The sequence below is a fragment of the Trichechus manatus genome, unplaced genomic scaffold (genome assembly GCF_000243295.1).
Source record: "Trichechus manatus latirostris isolate Lorelei unplaced genomic scaffold, TriManLat1.0 scaffold00080, whole genome shotgun sequence".
NCBI classification, from domain to species: Eukaryota; Metazoa; Chordata; class Mammalia; order Sirenia; family Trichechidae; genus Trichechus; species Trichechus manatus.
Genome location: NW_004444016.1, coordinates 10,697,930 through 10,714,753, shown reverse-complemented (window position 1 = coordinate 10,714,753; position 16,824 = coordinate 10,697,930). Strand labels below are relative to the sequence as shown.

The window sequence follows — 16,824 nt, the reverse complement described above, 5'->3', positions numbered from 1 at the left end:
AAAAAAAAACATAAATAAATAATAATCTTGCCCTCTGCCCATCTACCCATGCATGCTGAAGCCGCCAAGATTACTTCAGTTATGCACCTATAAAGTGGCAATAATAAACCTCTCTCTCCCTCTCAGTGAGTTCTTGTGGGGGTTAAAGGAGCTAACACGGACAAAGCACTCAGCAGAGTCAAGCACACAGTCAGTAGGGGGCTTGCAATCACCTGACTGGTCAGTAGGACTGGCAATCTAGCTCCTGCGAAAACCTGGGTAAGTGCTTGGCCTCCACCCCCTCCTAAGCTTCAGAAAACCTCAGATGTTTAGAACCAAAAATGAACAAACCAAGCCCACTCCTCCAAAGCAAAGAACTAGAAGGAATAAACCAATCAGCCAACTAAACACAAAAGCAGGCCTCTCCCACTTTACAGCAAAGCTCCTAGTTGAGTTGTTACTTCAGCTGATGTCCTGAGTTCATCTCTTTCAGACACAGCTCCCTCCCGGGCCAGCTATTCAAACACATCTCAGGTGCTGAAGTGGTACTGTCGATAAACATTAGAAACAAGATTTGAGACTAAGGGAAGGCTCAGGAGACAGGGGAGGCCTTTGAAACTGGAGGCCAAGAGATAAGGCACAGGGGATTGCGGGGACAACGCAGACTGCTGACTTTCTGGAGTCTTCAAGTCAGGGTTTACTAAGGTGTGGTACCAGACCATGTGCATCAGAATCACCTGGATGCAGATTCCTGGGCCTCAAGACAAATCAATTAAAGCAGAATTTCTGGGATTGGGATCCGGAACTAGTTCACAGAAAGTTTGGATCTATGACTTTTCCCTGCCAAAATACCTCTACAATGAGTGGTAATAAAAAATTAAAATGCAAACTCTCACCAACAGATGGGGGAGGGAGGCAGCACTAGATGTCTCTCTCGAGTCTGCTGTCTTTCCTTTCCTTTCTTCACACCTGAAGACTTAGCTGAAGCCCTGCCTCCTTCATAAATATCGTCATGGAATCCCATTTCTCTCCTTTCTTCCCTCCCTTCTCCAGGCTCCTGGAGTGCTTATAGCACATTCCACAAATTATTCACAGGCACTATTGTTGTTGTTGTTGTTAGGTGCTGTGGAGTTGATTTCGACTCATAGTGACTCCGTGTACAACAAAAGGAAACACTGCCCGGTCCTGCGTCATCCTCACAATCAGTGCTATGTTTGAGCCCATTGTCACAGTCACTGTGTCAGTCTATCTCTTTGAGGGTCTTCCTCTTTTTTGCTGATTCCCTACTTTACCAAGCATGATGTCCTTGTCCAGGGACTGGACCCTCCTGATAACATGTCCAAAGTATGTGAGACAAAGTCTCGTTGTCTTCACTTCTAAGGAGCATTCAGGCTGCACTTCTTCCAAGACAAATCTGTTCATTCTTCTGGCAGTCCATGGGCACTCACTACTAATGGTGCTCAAATTGTGTCAAGCTTTGCTCCCCTAGCTGCTTTTTGTGTATTTTAGTTTCTATTATAGCACTCCCTGGCTCAACAACCTGTGATGGTCCCACTGCCTCATGAATTACAATGATGGGAGCTAAGATGTAGAGAATGTGGACTCTAAAGCTGCCATATGCTTGGAGCTTTAGATGGACTCACTCATTTGACCCTAACCAGTACATTGAGTGGATTCCAATTCATAGCAATGCCAGTTTATACTATTATCCCTATTTTACACATGAGAATATTACAACTCAAAGAGGTAAATTAATTTGTTCAGGGTCATGATGGTAGAACCGGAATTTGAACCCAGCTTGTCTGACTCCAGACACCAAGCCCTTTTCCACTACTTTGTTTCTATTCAACCAGAGCATGAGATCATTGAGAATAATAATGATCATATACACACTGAACACACACACTAAACAGGCTTTTTGCTTTGCATGCATTACCTCCCTTCATCCTCAGAACAACTATGGAGTTGGTACGGTATTATCCTCATTTTACTGATGAGAAACTGAGGCTCAGAGAGGTTAAGCAGCATGCCCAAAATTACACAGCCGTAGATGACAGAGTTAGATCTGCCCCACGGCATCTGATTTCATAGCCTATGGTCTTAACTACAACTGCTTTTTGCCCAGCCCAGCGCTCTGAACATCTAAGATGCTCTGTAAGTACTTGCTGGGCTGAACTGCACCAACATCTAACCTTCTGAATCACACCAGTGTCCAGTGCGCTCTATAAACACACACGATGTCACAGCAAAGTGCCGGGGCTACTCTCCAGCCCAGCAAGCAGATAATAAATACAAGCTGCTGCTGACACGGGTGTGCTTCCTGCCAGCCACTTTCTCTCAGCTGTATCCATATACACACCATACACCCCTGCATACCCAACCAATGCTCCTCCCCTCCTTCCCTCACTGTGGGGAAGTGTGTGACTAAGATCTGTAATGGCCAGCTGCCCCAGAAGGAAGAAGCACTGGCTGGAAGAGCCACAGACCCCTGTGTAGTTAAAAAGCATTTATTCATTTAACTAATATTTACTGAGCACCTTCCATATGCCAGACACGATGAGAGGTCCTTGTGTCTAGCACAGAACAAGCAGACAAGATTCTGCTCTTAGGGAGGAACAATCTATCAATAAATAAAAATATTATTTTGGCACAATGGTTAAGAGCTCAGGCTGCTAACCAAAAGGTCAGCAGTTCAAATCCACCATTTGCTCCTTGGAAACCCTATGGGGCAGTTCTACTGGGGTCACTATGAGTTGGAATCGACTCAATGGCAATGGGGGGATAATGGAATTGACCATGATAGGGATGGGGGTCAGTGGGGAGAAGATATTTGAGATAAAACCTAAATGACTGAAAAGGGCCAGCCCGGCAGTGTGTAAAGCAAGTGCAAAGCCACTGTTGTTGTTGGGTGCCATCGAGTTGATTTCAACTCACAGCAACTGCATGTGACAGAGCAGAACTGCCCCATAGGGTCTTCTAGGCTGTAATCTTTATGGCAGCAGATCGCCAGGTCTTTCTCCCTCAGAGGTGCTGGGTGGGTTCAAACCACCAAACTTTCAGTTAGCAGCTGAGCACTGTTGTGCCATGAGGGCTCCTCGCAAAGGCACTAAGATGGGGAAAATCTTGATGTGATTTTAAGAGTGGTCTGCAAAGTTTTCTTAAAAAATAGCAAATATGTCTCTCTACTCAACCCTGCTGTTGTAGTGCAGTAGATAACAACTAAACAAAAAGGTAAACAGAAAGATGTGAGTGGCTATGTTCCAATAAAACTTTATTTAAAAAAATAGGCTGTGGGCTGGATTTGGCCTGCTGGCAGTAGTCAGTAGACTCCAATTGAGAATATACAGAAGTCCTGTGTGGTTGCAATGCATTGTGTGAGGGCAGAGGGGGCCAGAGGGGTAGGAGCTGAACTGTGGAGGGTCTCATAAATAATTCTATGAGCAACGGGAGGCACTGGAGTATTTTTAGCAGGGGGGATAACATGATGTGATTTACATTTATCAAAGATCACTCTGGCTGCTGTATAGACAATGGGTTTTGGGGACAAGAGTGGAAGTGATATGACTAGTTAGGAGGCTTGTGGAAATGCCTAGGTGAGAGGTGTCCTGGACTTGGGTGATAGGCAGTGGAGTGGTTGAAGAGGCTGAAAGACTCAGGCCCCAGTAACTGTCCCATAACCCCACTGCCCAGGCAGCTTGGCAGCTCCCTGGTGAGGATGTTCTCCATCAGGAAAGGGAGCCTGGGGTAGCCCTCCTTCACTCAGGTTGAGCCCTGTACCACGGGAGTGAATGGGTCCAGCTCATCTCAAGTCTCGATGGAAGTATCCCAATAACCCAATTTTACTGTCACATGAATTTTCCAGCTATCACTAATCACATTGCTTCAAGATGACTAACGTTCCTGAGAAGGCGAGTTATTTCTCTTTCCAGTTACTGTCTGAAGTGCTTGAGGTGAAGTGGACAGTTTCCTAGTAGATTGGCAAGGGCTGACACTAGAGTTATTTCCAAGTATTGCACATCCATTCCCCACTGCACAAAGTCCACGAGGTGACTGAGCAGCAGCCCAGTCATAGCACAGGCCCCTTGGAATCCAAAGGCTTAGAGATTAATCATTAAGAAACAACAGACTTTCCCCTTGATGAGCCTCTCCCTCTTCCTCATCCTTATTCATTCTTCTTGATCCTGAAAAAGAACACACACACTCACTCACCTAAACCTGTCATTAGGAAACTTTATTTAGACTGGTCTGCTGATTTAACGTTAACAGCTACGGAGTGTCCAGCTTAAATAACCCTTACCTAGTATCACTAGCAGTAAACTAACAAGAGATAGAACAGGGAAAAAGATCTCCCTGCCTAAAATGTTTATATATTTTTTCTCTCGAATGCTTGATTTCTCCTATACAGGTAAAGAGAAGGGGAAAATAGGGTATATGTAGCATTTTTCCTCTAAAAATAGTCCATAATGAAATATTATCAGCCAAATCAATCTGGAAAGTGGATTAACATTTCCTCCAATCCATCTTCAACTGCTGCTTAGCCCAAACTGAGTGGTGTGTGTGGTTTTTTTTTGTTGTTGTTGTTTAATTTGGCCTTTTGCTCTTCAGGGAATGAAAAGGGTCACTGGCATTGCTGGTTAAAAACAAACTAGTGTCAGTGAACCCTGCCACTGACTCCCAGAAGATCACAGGAAGGCTTAGGTAAGACCTCTAACTTGTTAAACCAAATTTCTCTCCTATTCTCACTTATTGTAGGATTTATGATGATTACCAAGTTGTGGGTGGGGGTAGACATAGCACCTGATAGGCAAAGCACCCTGCTGGGAAGGAAGGAAATTGAGAGTTAAAAATCTTCTAGGTAGCTTTGTTTTTTTACTTTTTAAACTAGTTTAAAAAGGAGGCTTAAAAAATAGAAAACCCATTAAAACTCATTGCTGTCGAGTCGATTCTGACTCATAGCAACCCTACAGGACAGAGTAGAACTGCCTCATAGGGTTTCCAAGGAGCAGCTGGTGGATTCGCACTGCTGACCTTTTGGTTAGCAGCTGAACGTTTAACCATTGTGACAGCACGGCTCCTAAAAATGGAAGAAGTTAGAATAAGTCAGTCACAAAGGGATAAATATTGTATGATTCCATTTATATGAAATATCTATGATAGGTAAGTGCATAGAGACCAATGTTTATTAGCAGTTACCAGGGGCAGGTGGGAGGGAGGGGAATACGAGGACTTACTGCTTAGGGGACACTGAGCTTCCGTCAAGGGTGATGGGAAAATTAGGAAATGTATAATGGCTGATAAACATAACTAATGTCACTGAATTGTACACGTGAAGAATGTTGAAATGAGGAATGATTTGTTACATATTTATTTACTACAATAAAAAAAGAGGAAAATGTTGGAATGTAAAATGGTGCAGCTGCTTTGGAAAACAATTTGGTGGTTTCTCAAAAGGCTGACCCATATGACCCAGCAATTCTGTATACCAGGTACATACTCAAGAAAAATAAAAACATACATCCATACAAAAACTTGTTCAGAAATACTGACAGCAGTATTATTCATAATAGCCCCAAACTGGAACCAACCCAAATGTCCATCAACTAAGGAATGAATAAACAAAATGTGGTATACTGTACAATGGAATGTTATTCAGCAAAAAAAAAGAAGTACTGATACATATTACAACATGGATGAACCTTGAAAACATTACGCTAAGTGAAAGAAGTCAGTCACAAAGACCATACATTGTACGATTCCATTTATAAAAACTGTCTAGAATAGGCAAATCTATAGAGACAGAAAGTAGATTAGTGGTTGCCTAGGGCCGGATGGTTGCTATTAGTCAGAATCGACTCGATGGCAACAGGTTTTTTTAGGGCTGGATGGAGGAAGTTTGTGGGGAAATACAGAGTGATTGCTAAAGGTTATGTGGTTTCTCTTAGGGGTGACAAAAATGTTCTAAAATTGATTATGGTGATGGCTGCACAACTCTGGATATATGAAAAACCACTGAATTGTACACTTCAAATGGGTGAATTATATGGTATGTGAATTATATCTCAATAAAGCTGTTTAAAAAATGGAAGAAGGCTGCACTCAAGAAAAGGAGTCACAGAAAAGATACACATGCACACACACATCTTTTGATTGCTTAAACCAGCTCTGCCCCTGGGTGGGGGTCCTTTCTGTTGTCAGAGTGAATATCAGATGGGAATGCCCATGTGAGCAGTGAACTGGGACTTAGAGGAACAGACCTTTAAACTCTGGATTTGTCTGTAAACGTGGAGATCTCTCAAATCTTGCTCATCCACAGGCAGAAGCCCACCCCCTGCTGGCAGAGCAGGACAGAGAAGCCCTGCAAGGTGGCTGCACTCAGGTTGGCTTGTCTGCTATGAAAGATGGGCCATGTTACAGCTGGGCTGTGACGCCGCACCTGGGCCTACACGGGGACAATTACAGGCCTTTGGACGGCCTTCAGCGGTTCCAAGCACCTGCCTGTGTGCTGACAGGAGAGGACCGGGGCTGGCTGTTTGTGTGCTTTCATTTGTAAAGGGCACAAATCAAAGTCATTGGAGCGAAGTTTTAAGGACAGTGCTTTGGACCTTGAGAACCATAAAAGGAGACATGGGGCCACACCACTTGTAGTCCCTCACCCCAGCTGGCCCAGAAGGCCCAGGGCCGAGTGTGGCCTGGGAATTCCCCCAGGTGCTCTGTGCCCACTGCTCATTCTGGCCACTAATGTCTGATAAATATCCCACCATGCTGACTGCAGGGCTGGGCAGACAGGGTGGCAGCCCCTTTTGATGTGGATGCAGTCAAGGGCTGGACCCCAGGACCCCGTACCTCCTGTGACTTGGTACGTGAGGCCCCTGCAGATAGCCAGGACCCTGGGAGAGGCCTGCTGCTCAGCTGAGAGCCAAGCCTGGGTCATAACAGCTGAAGACTAAAAACGATCACTGTGAACTATGAGAGCATCAGGGTCTTTTTGTAACACGGACTTGATGACGATGATAACAATAATAACTATAACTAACATACCGAATGCTTAACATGTATTGAGTGTCTTTCCAAAAACGTGATGTGCTTCATCTCATCTTTTCCTCACAACACCTATAAGGTAGGTATTGTTATTATCTTGCTATGACACGAAGTGAACTGAGGCACAGAGAGGTTAAGACATCGCTCAAGGTCACACAGGAACAAGTGGTCAAGCCAGGATTTGTGCTGAGGCAGCCCCATTTAGAGCTCAGGGTCTCCCATGCTGTGCGGGGGCTTTCTAGGTCTCAGTCAGGCAGTAGGAGGCACAGTCCAGGCCACAGTGAGGCTGCCCAGACAGGGTGGGGAGCGCTTAGGCAATGCACTCACTCTTGCCAGGGGAACTCTGCCTCCACCCCACCTGGGGTGGGGGAGGCGGCCAGAGAAAATGTCCGGTTCCTGAAACCAGGCAGTTGCTTTTGCTTCCTCCTTTGAGCAAAACAAAATATGGCAAAACGAAACAGACCCTTCTCCCTGGGAGATGAGCCTCAAAGGAGAACTTCACCTGTGGAAACCGAACTATAACAGAAACTGAAGCTTCTTCTCTAGCATTGTAATTTTTCTCTTAGGTAAGTGAGAAGTTGTGACAAATTACAACACCAATTCTCACATAAAAAAATATTTCTTCTCAGGGAAAAGAAAAAGAAAATGGTACGTCAAGTACTAGTTCCCAGTTCCATGAGGCTAGTGGCATGAATCCACTTTCACACCAGGATACCTGAGCTGGTGGTCTGTGGGTGGTTTGCCTGTAGTCTACTTTAGCCCTCAAAAGTCAAAGGGAGTAATAGCAGAGACACAAGCGGGGCTTATTGCCCTGTTGTTGTTACTGTTATTGTTAGCTGCTGTCCAGTCAGCCCCCGACTCTCGGTGACCCCATGCATGGTGACCAGAACGAAATGCTGCTCGGTCCTGCATCATCCCCATGATCGGTTGCAGATTGTGACCTATAGGGTCTTTATTGGCTGATTTTTGGAAGTAGATTGCCAGGCCCTTCTTCCTGGTCTGTCTTAATCTGGAAGTGCCACTGAAAACCTTTTCAGCATCATGGCAACACACAAGCCTCCATTGACAGACAGGTGGTGGCTGTGCATGAGTTGCACTGGCCAGGAATCAAACCAAGGTTTCCCACATGAAAGGCAAGAATTCTAACCATGGATGCACCCTAGAGCTCACCAAATGCCCTACCATCTTGAAGATCTACCCACCCTGCTATGTAGACAGTGCATACCACTGAGCCCAAGAGGAAAAAGACCCAGAACACGTGGCCTTAATCTCCACCCTGGGCTTCTGACTACTTCCAGCATCCCTGCTCCCACTCCCTTGTCTCCTACCCTCTGTCCAGCTCGTAGACTGGCAAAGCCACTGCCAGGTGCTGGGCTGAGTCCCTTGCAGGCACCCTCTCATTTATTGCTCACAATCGCTGGATGAGACTGCCTCTCTCCGAGTGAAGAGGCTGAATTACACCTGCCCATTCTTGAAAATGCCTCCTGAAGTCCTGCTGCTGTTCTCTTACTTTGGGAAAAGACACATAAACAAATAACACACAAACACTTCTTTTTGGTCTTACCTGTTCTCTTGAGTTTTCCTCTAGGCAGGAACTTTGGAAACACCAGTTATTTATTTGCCCCTCCTCCTCCCGTATCTCTGTGAGGGCACGAGAAACTCACCATTATTGAAGACCGTGCCTGCTGTGAACGAGAGCTCGGAGTCATGCTCAGCTTTGCAGGCGTACAAGGCTTTTGCCTTCCGGAATGGTGTGCTGTGTGAAAACAGGAGTTTATTGAGCATTTTTTTCTAAACCCTCTGAAAGCCCCAGAATTTTAATCTCTCTTCTTCCCCTTCCCTGCAAGCCACCTAGTCCTCTCTTGTGGGAAGAGCCTGAAAAAGTAGCCAGATAGCAAAACACGAGGTGGAAAAGTTGCAAAGGTCACAGGAGAAAAATGAATAATACTCAGAGAAAGGCTGTAAACTCTGAGAGAGCATGCTTCTTGTACGGTCATCTTATGTCATGTTGAAATGTTACCTAGGAGCTACGACAGCTGAAGTAGGAGGCAGGCTGAGCCTCGTTTTTGGAGGTGGGATACCTTGGGAGGAGGGAGGCTGGGGCAGGAAAGAACCTCCAAGTTGTTCTAGAGAACACTCCCAAAAGACTCTGTTGAAAGTTGGCAATACGTGGTCAATCAAAAAGAAGAAACTCCAGCAAAGTCAGGCTTCGGCTTAAGCCACAGGCTGACATTAGTGCTCCCAGATGTTAACTGTTTCTAATTGGGCTGGATCTTACTGGTGAAGCAGGATTTTAGAGCTGGAACTCCTTGACCGCAGGATAGGGTTGGGAATAGAGAAGGTAGGTGTGTGTGCGCGCGCACATGCATGTGTGCACATTTGTGTCGTGAAGGGGACGAAGATGGGAAAGACAATGATGGTGGTTTTTTTTTTTTTTTTTGCCGTCTCATACCCAGTGAGTGTTGGCAACAATGCTGCTCATTGTGCATCAGAATCACCTGGGGAGCTTTTAAAAAAAAAATGAAGATATCTGGATTCCATCCCGACTTGCAGACATAAATATAAGCATGCATCAGTAGTTTTAAAAAGCTCCCCAAGTGATTCTAATGTGCAACCAGGGATGAGAGCCATTGTTCTAGGGCAGGGGTTCACAAACCTTTTCTGTAAAGGGCCAGATAGTAAATATTTTAGACCTTGCAGCCATGCGGTTTTTGTCATGACTACTCAGCTCTGCACTGTAGCACAAAAACAGCCACAGACAACATGTAAACAAATTAGTGTGGCTGTGTTCCAATAAAACTTTATGTATAAAAAATAGGCAGTGGGCCGGATTTGATCCACAGGCCACAGTTTGCTAACCCATGCTCTAGAGAGTAATTTGTAAGAGCTGGTAAATCGTGTTACCGTCTGCCAATTTTTGCTTTGGTATCCAACTAGTTCCTAACAATCCACGTCTCAAGAGTCATAAGAAAAATGACAGCTCTCAAAAGCTGGCCCTTTATTTACCAAAATTGATCTTCTCCTTCCCCTAAGCTATCTGAGAAAGCACACATAGGGCTTCAAGGGCAGAACAGAAAAAGCACAAGTAAATCCCCTGGGCTAGAAAGTTATTCAAGGGATACATATTATTTACTTTATCTTCCTTTGACTAGTGTAGACCCTCAAAGAGCCAGGGATGCAAAACCTCCCGTGAAGCACTGATTTCTAGTGGACAAAATGAGATGAAACTGAGCATCATCTGGTCTCAGGCAAATCTACACAGACCAGTTGGGGCAGGCGTTCTAGGGCACTATGGAACTGTTATTTCTTGGTGTCACCAAGTCCAGCCTCCCTTTAGAAAAGAGCCACAGATGGATGGAAACCTACACCAGGGCCAGGAACCTAAAACTTACAGTCTCCGCTCCACGAAAACTGAAGGAAAAAAGGACTTAAAAGGTTTGCTGAGTAGGGTGATCAGAGGAAATGATTATCCAGACTTTGTTGCCAGGGCAGTTTACTATTGATCTCCCTGGCTTTCTAGTAGACAAGAGGTGAGGGCCAGGTGGGAGAAAGTGAAGTGGGGCTGCTAGGAATGATGGGCAGGAAAAAGGGCCTTGAAACTTCGTTAGCTCCAACTTGAAAACTGCTCTTGCTTTCTACAGATCATTAAAGTTAGAATAAAGTTCAGGGCAAGGGGTGCATCCTGTGATCTAACGAGACCATGTCTGTGCGCTGGCCAGCAAGGGCCAAACATCCAATGTGCAACTTTCCAGGGAGGAATAAAACAGTCTTTTTTTTTTAGGAGGTAGGGAGCAGACAGGAGTAAGCTGGTTGTGAAATGTGCTAAAACAGCAGAAAAACCACACTGACAGGTGACTGGGTCTGTTATGACACTGAAGGTGGAAGGAGAATCCAGTCCACACTAGCTAGGGTCATAGAGACCAGGTTTCAAGGGTTACTGCCCCTTGAGGACAGGGCAGAGCAGGTGGGAAAAGAGCAAAGAGACCAGGGAAGGGGAACGAAAGGTGATGGGAACAACATCGGAGGCAGGGTTCCTCGGGCTGGAGTTTCATAGAGGTTATTTATTAACCTCATTAAATAAAGGCAATGGGACAGATCAGGGGCAAGCCAGGGAAAACAGCTGGGGTATCTGGCAGGCAGAAAGCACAGAGAATGGTCTCAGGTGCCCAAGACTATCTTTTGAAAGGAGTAACTTTCCACTAGTATTAGGCTTTTGGTATCAAATAATGAAGTGATAATAAAATATTGCATTAAAATCAAAAAGATCAGGGAATGATCTTGCTTTTCTCTCAAGTCAACAGGTGACTGACCACCTAGGAGAGGGTCTTTTCTCCTGAGACCTCTCCCAACCCAAAAATAAGAGGGATGACACAGACGGGGTGCTTTTAAGAAGGACCACTCCTGCTCCCCAGGAGTAGGCTGCCAGATAAAAAACAGAACACCTAGTCAAATTTGAACTTCAGATTAACAATGAATAATTTTTTAGTATAAGTATGCCTCATGCAATGTTTCTATGTCCAAACATTGCATGGGACATACTTAAACTAAAAAAAAAAAAAAAAAATTTGTCGTTTATGTACAATTCAGGTTTAACTGGGCATCCTGTATCTTTATTTGCTAAATCTGGTGGCCCTACCCAGGGGAAAGTTTTATCTTTTTAAAAGTTTGTTGGCTCAACAAGTCATGTGTCCCAATGCCATAACCCCTCTCGACAGCGTTGATCAGTCTGTGTTAAGTAGGGTTCCTACTAAACAGAAAGATCCTGTTGGCAGAGAGGTTGTTTGGTAGGTTTTGGCTGTGAGTAAAAAACAAAACAAAATCCTCACCAAGTATCCTTGGTTCTCTGGCTCCTCAGTCCCCTTATTCTCCCCTCTGCACCTCAACACGGGGCACAGAGAGCTTGGGGTGGTTTTGGCTGCTCCTGCCACAGTGCCCTTTAGACCTTGGCTGGGCCTTCAAGGGCATGAACGAGTTAGATCCTTCTGTTGATTCATTTTTAATTTTTGCCTCTGAGCATGGCATGAGGCCAGGAAAGCACTCAGAGGAGTTTCCCTCAAATGACCTTGTAAGTCTTGCAAAATGACGCTCCACTTCACCACTGTACAGCACAGCAGGGGGTGGGGCCGGCTAGGTTGGTAGGTAGCAACAGCTTGATCTTTTAGGCACAAATTTCTGTGGCCACTGTGCAAATGCAAGTTATGGGGTCCGAGGCGTGGAGCTTTTCTGGGGGTGCAAGTGACAGGAAAGGGAAATGTGAAGGCAATGCTCCCACAGGTCCCTTTCCTGATGAGCTGCAAAAGGCATCTTCATTCTTGAACTTGAACTAACAAGCATAAAAATGGTTCCAAGAGGGGACAGGAAGTCATTTCCAGCACAGACACTGTGTAGAAGTAAGGCCGTTCCTTAAGTTTAATTAAGCATTTATTTTTAAAAAATTCTGCCTTGGGAAAGAAATCTGACATTTCAGGTTACTTTGGGGGAAGGCCTCATTGGACCTGAGTATGTATACCCCATCTCTTGGCTGTCTAACTACAATAGCAGTCAGGGCATTCTAGACCTCTCTGTTCCAAAGATGGGCTAGCTCCCTAGCAGTGTCCCTGTTTGAGCTCTCCTTGGCACCCATACTTAGCTCAGTGGCAGCGGATTCCAAGCCCCCACTCTGCCTTGGCTATTTCAAAATGGCAGCTTCCTAAAGGGTTCTGGAGCATCAGAATTCAAACAGTGCTGTTTTAACAGTGGCCAGAGGGGCAGTATTGAGTAACCATGACCCCAAACCCATCAGGTGAGCAGATTCTTTCGCCTCTGTCAACCTGGACGTACTTTGGGAGATGGGCGTACAGAAGTGGAGAAACCTGACAAGCAACCAGGCCCCAAAACTCAAAGACACAAAATGAATACTCTCCATGGAGACAGTAGATTTTAGTTTTTTAGTTGAATAATTCCACCGTCCTGAGTTTCCAAACCCATTTTGTTCAAAGGGCCAGTGCTTTGAAGATTTTACTCCCTTTACATAAAAACGAAAAATATATATTCTCCTAATGCCTAAGTCTCTCTTCTGTGTGAGTGAGGCATTTTGGGAGGTGAAGGTCTCTGGCCATTACAGTTTGCTCTGATTCAGGTCCTCATGGGATAATCAAAGGTTTAACCAGAACAATCCATACTATATTCTAGTATTCCATAAAGTTAACGTCTGCCCAAGTGCCTGGCATATGTCTGTGAAATAATTAGGAAATAATTTGAATGTCAGGAAAATATGATCTGAATTTTTACCTTATTCCCAGGGTGAAGGAAAAAAAAAATTACTGAGAAGCTATCTCTCCTGTCTTCTGGAAAAAGCTAGGTAGAAAGCTGTTATCAAACCTACAAGACCAGGCTAGGCTCTTGAGCTGGGAGTTACATGGAAACTTAAAGTTGGGGTTACCCATATGATTAGAGGAAAGAGCGTGGAGTTGAGGGCAAGAAGTCCTGAATTGTGGATTTGCTCTCATTTAGTCCCATGACCATGCATCAGTTGCCTCTCAGTATCTCAGTTTCCTTTTTCTATAACAGGGTTCAGGCCATATCTCCTCTCATTCCTACCTGAGAGCAGAATGAAATGATAGATGTCAAAGTGCCCTGAGAAGAATAAAATAATACATGCAACTGTATGTATAAATTATTATTGTATTACTATATACAGATGCATATATTATTTAATATTTAGTCTATGCATCTGTATGTATAAATGGAGCCCTGGTGGTGCAGTGGTTAAGGGCTTGGCCGCTAACCAAAAAGTTAGCAGTTCGAATCTACCAGCCACTCCTTGGAAACCCTATGAGGCAGTTCTACTCTGTCCTATAGGGTCGCTATGAGTCAGAATTGACTTGATGGCAATGAGTTAATGAGTATATATAATAGCACGCGGTTTTCTTTTTTTAAAATTGAGACTCAGCTTCATAAATTCTTTAAGCCTCTTTGCTGGAGTCACACCTTAGGGAAAAAAAATCAGATGTGGAAAAAAAAAAAAATAGAAGAGAGAAAATACTTCCAGGGCCCAAAATGCGTATGATGCTTATAACTGGGCTCCGCATTTTGGTTGTTTGAGAGCAGAGAGTAAGATCAAGAGACACACATCTTGGGCCCTACACAGCAAGGGGATTCTGTAGGCTCTTTATTAATTCCTTTCTTAGATTTAAACAGTTTCTTTTCTCCCAAGAGCTCAAGTGCAGAGAATTGTGGCTCTTAGGTCAGGAAGTCGTTAAAGCAAAAAAAAAAAACTATGGCATGGTCCTTGGGGAGAGGAACTAGGTCAAACTGTTCACCCTCAGGAAGAGGTGTTGCCCATTCCGATGAGAGCTAAGGGCTCTAACACACAGAGACAGAGGCAAGGAACCATAAGCTGTGAACAGTTTAAAGATAAACCATTTCATATCTTGATCCCTCATTCTCTGTGTTATATTTGTCTCTCTCCCAGTGGATCTGGTCTAAGCAACTAGCTGTCAGTGCTCATGGCCAATGGCTCAACTCCACAAATAAATGTGGACTGATAAAAATGAGGAAAGAAAAGGCCAAGCATGTGTGTCAGCAGTTCCCTTTTATATTATCTTATACGAAAGCACAAAGAGAGCCCAAATAACTAGAGAGCGACCAAAGCAGGAGACTTATTCAGGAGCAGGGGCTCTTTCCCCAAACTCCAGGCACCTCAGATTAATCCAGGAACTTGAAGAAGGGCATGAAAAATGCCATGCTGATTCATGCAAACGGTGCCTCCTGGCTTTGGTCGGAAACGTTGGAACCACAGGTGAGCTGAGGCCGGCCCCCAGTTGTCCCTGACAGGCTTTGGATAAATGGGAACGGATTGGTTGTCATCCATGATTTTACCTGGAGTCTTCACGAACTTCTTCTTCTGGCCTGTCAAAAAGCAAGTTCAGGTTTGGATGGCAGGGTACAAAGTTGACGAGGAGGCTGAACACTGCATGAAGAGAGGACCAAGCAAATGAGAGAACAAAGGCAGCAACAGAAAACCAACAAACCCTGCAACAGACCTGACGGGGGATGAGTCGCTTGACGTGGATGAGGTGGGCATAGGGCTGGATGGCGCCGAGAACATGGGCCAAGATGGCGAGAGGGGTGATGTTGGGCTTGGATTCGGGGGGCTGCAAGACATAACAACCAGAAAACTCATCAGCACAGAGGGAAACCACGATGGGAGCATAGGAGGTTCATGGAGGCCAAATGACGGGGAGCTGGAGCCGCCTGGACAAGCACTGGGACTCAGGGACATGCGGTCAGTGCCAAGTCACATTTCTCCAGACTAAACCTCCATACCTTCCAAGTAATGCCTGTTCTCCAATTCCTCGGAACTTGAACATGTCTCTGCCCTGCAGAACAACAGCTTTCTAGGTGATAGAAGCTCCTTCTACCATGTCAATTGTGCATCTGGCCATCGGCTAAAAATGCCCTGAGACCACATGCATTAGTTCCTACACTCATATCATATCGCCAGCCTCCATTCTCGGGCAGGGCTGGCTTATATAACGAGCCTTCCGCTTCTACTGTTTTATGAGTGTTTTTAATAGCGTCTCAGCAAAAACGACCACTTTTTTCTGGGCCACACAGGCCATTCGGCCAGAAAACAATTTCCTGTTTACATTTTTAACTAAATGGGCTTGGTGCCATTGGAGACCCAAAGTACTGCATTAGAAAGATGATCGTGACTGGAGGGTGGGCATGGATCCACGCCTCTCAGGAGACAGGATGCAATCCATCAAGTGAGATCATCAGATATCCTCAGATTAATTCAATTGAACATTTATTAAAAGCCATTATGTGCATTATATTTCTTAAACATAAGCCCCATAAGGACTGGGATTTTTTTTTTTTTAATACTTTAGATGAAGATTTACAGAGCAAATTAGTTTCTCATTAAACAATTAATACACAGTTTTGTGACACTGGTTGCCAAGCCCACGACATGTCCGCACTCTCCCCTTGAGGTCTGCTTTCCAGGCCTGCCCTCCTCCTTGCATGGAGTTTGGTCATTCTGATACTCAAGGAGAAAGCCTCAGAGGGAAGGAAAAAAGAAATGAGGAACTGAAACCTTAAATCTGTCTACCTTGCTCCTTGATGGGTGGGTGATCGAAAGTTTGGAGAGGAAATGTTGAAATTACTCACTAAAATACGGTCTGTGGATCTTGATGGGTCATGCTAGCCTTTGACTTATTTTCACAAATTACACAACCAAGCAAACACCTTAGCAACTTTGTAAAATCACATTAAGTCACAGAGACTGCTAACACCAATGGCTGAGAAAATGTGGAAACCATTCATCCGCAACACAACCTGCAGTCCCTGAACCTCAACTGCCTGCGGGATTACTTGGGCCGAGCACTTTATGCAGGTGAAAACGACAGCAATCCAATTCAAGGGCAACAAGCTTTCTAAACATAGTGGGATTTAGCAAGAACACATAAATGTCCTACTTAATGAGACATCCTTAGGGTTATGCCAAGTCAGGAATGAGACCCAATTACAGCCATAACTAGCTATGACAGTAACATAAATACTTATGAATATACACGGTAAAAGCCCATTGAGCGAGTTCATCAGATATCCTCAGATTAATTCAATTGAACTTTTATTAAAAGCCATTATGTGCATTATATTTCTTAATATAATGCCCATAAGGGCAGAGATTTTTTTTTTATTTTGTACTTTAGATGAAGATTTACAGAGCAAATTAGTTTCTCATTAAATAATTAATACATAGTTTTGTGACATTGGTTGCCAAAGGTCAGGAAGTCGTTAAAGCAAAAAAAAAAACTATGG

At 44.5% G+C, this 16,824-nt stretch overlaps 1 protein-coding gene across 2 annotated transcripts in view; it reads right to left on the bottom strand.

Annotated features, from left to right (window-relative positions):
* ARHGAP26 (Rho GTPase activating protein 26) overlaps positions 1-16,824 on the bottom strand; it is a 550,033-nt gene that overhangs the window by 13,204 nt on the left and 520,005 nt on the right. The window contains exons 21-23 of one of the 2 annotated variants that reach the window (XM_023735640.1): positions 15,042-15,152; positions 14,878-14,907; positions 8,682-8,773 (exon numbers count right to left, since the gene is read on the bottom strand). In XM_023735640.1, coding sequence (XP_023591408.1) covers positions 8,682-8,773; positions 14,878-14,907; positions 15,042-15,152 — 233 coding nt within the window. The remainder of the gene's footprint in view (positions 1-8,681; positions 8,774-14,877; positions 14,908-15,041; positions 15,153-16,824) is intronic. The other variant, XM_004381135.1, reaches the window with a different exon arrangement.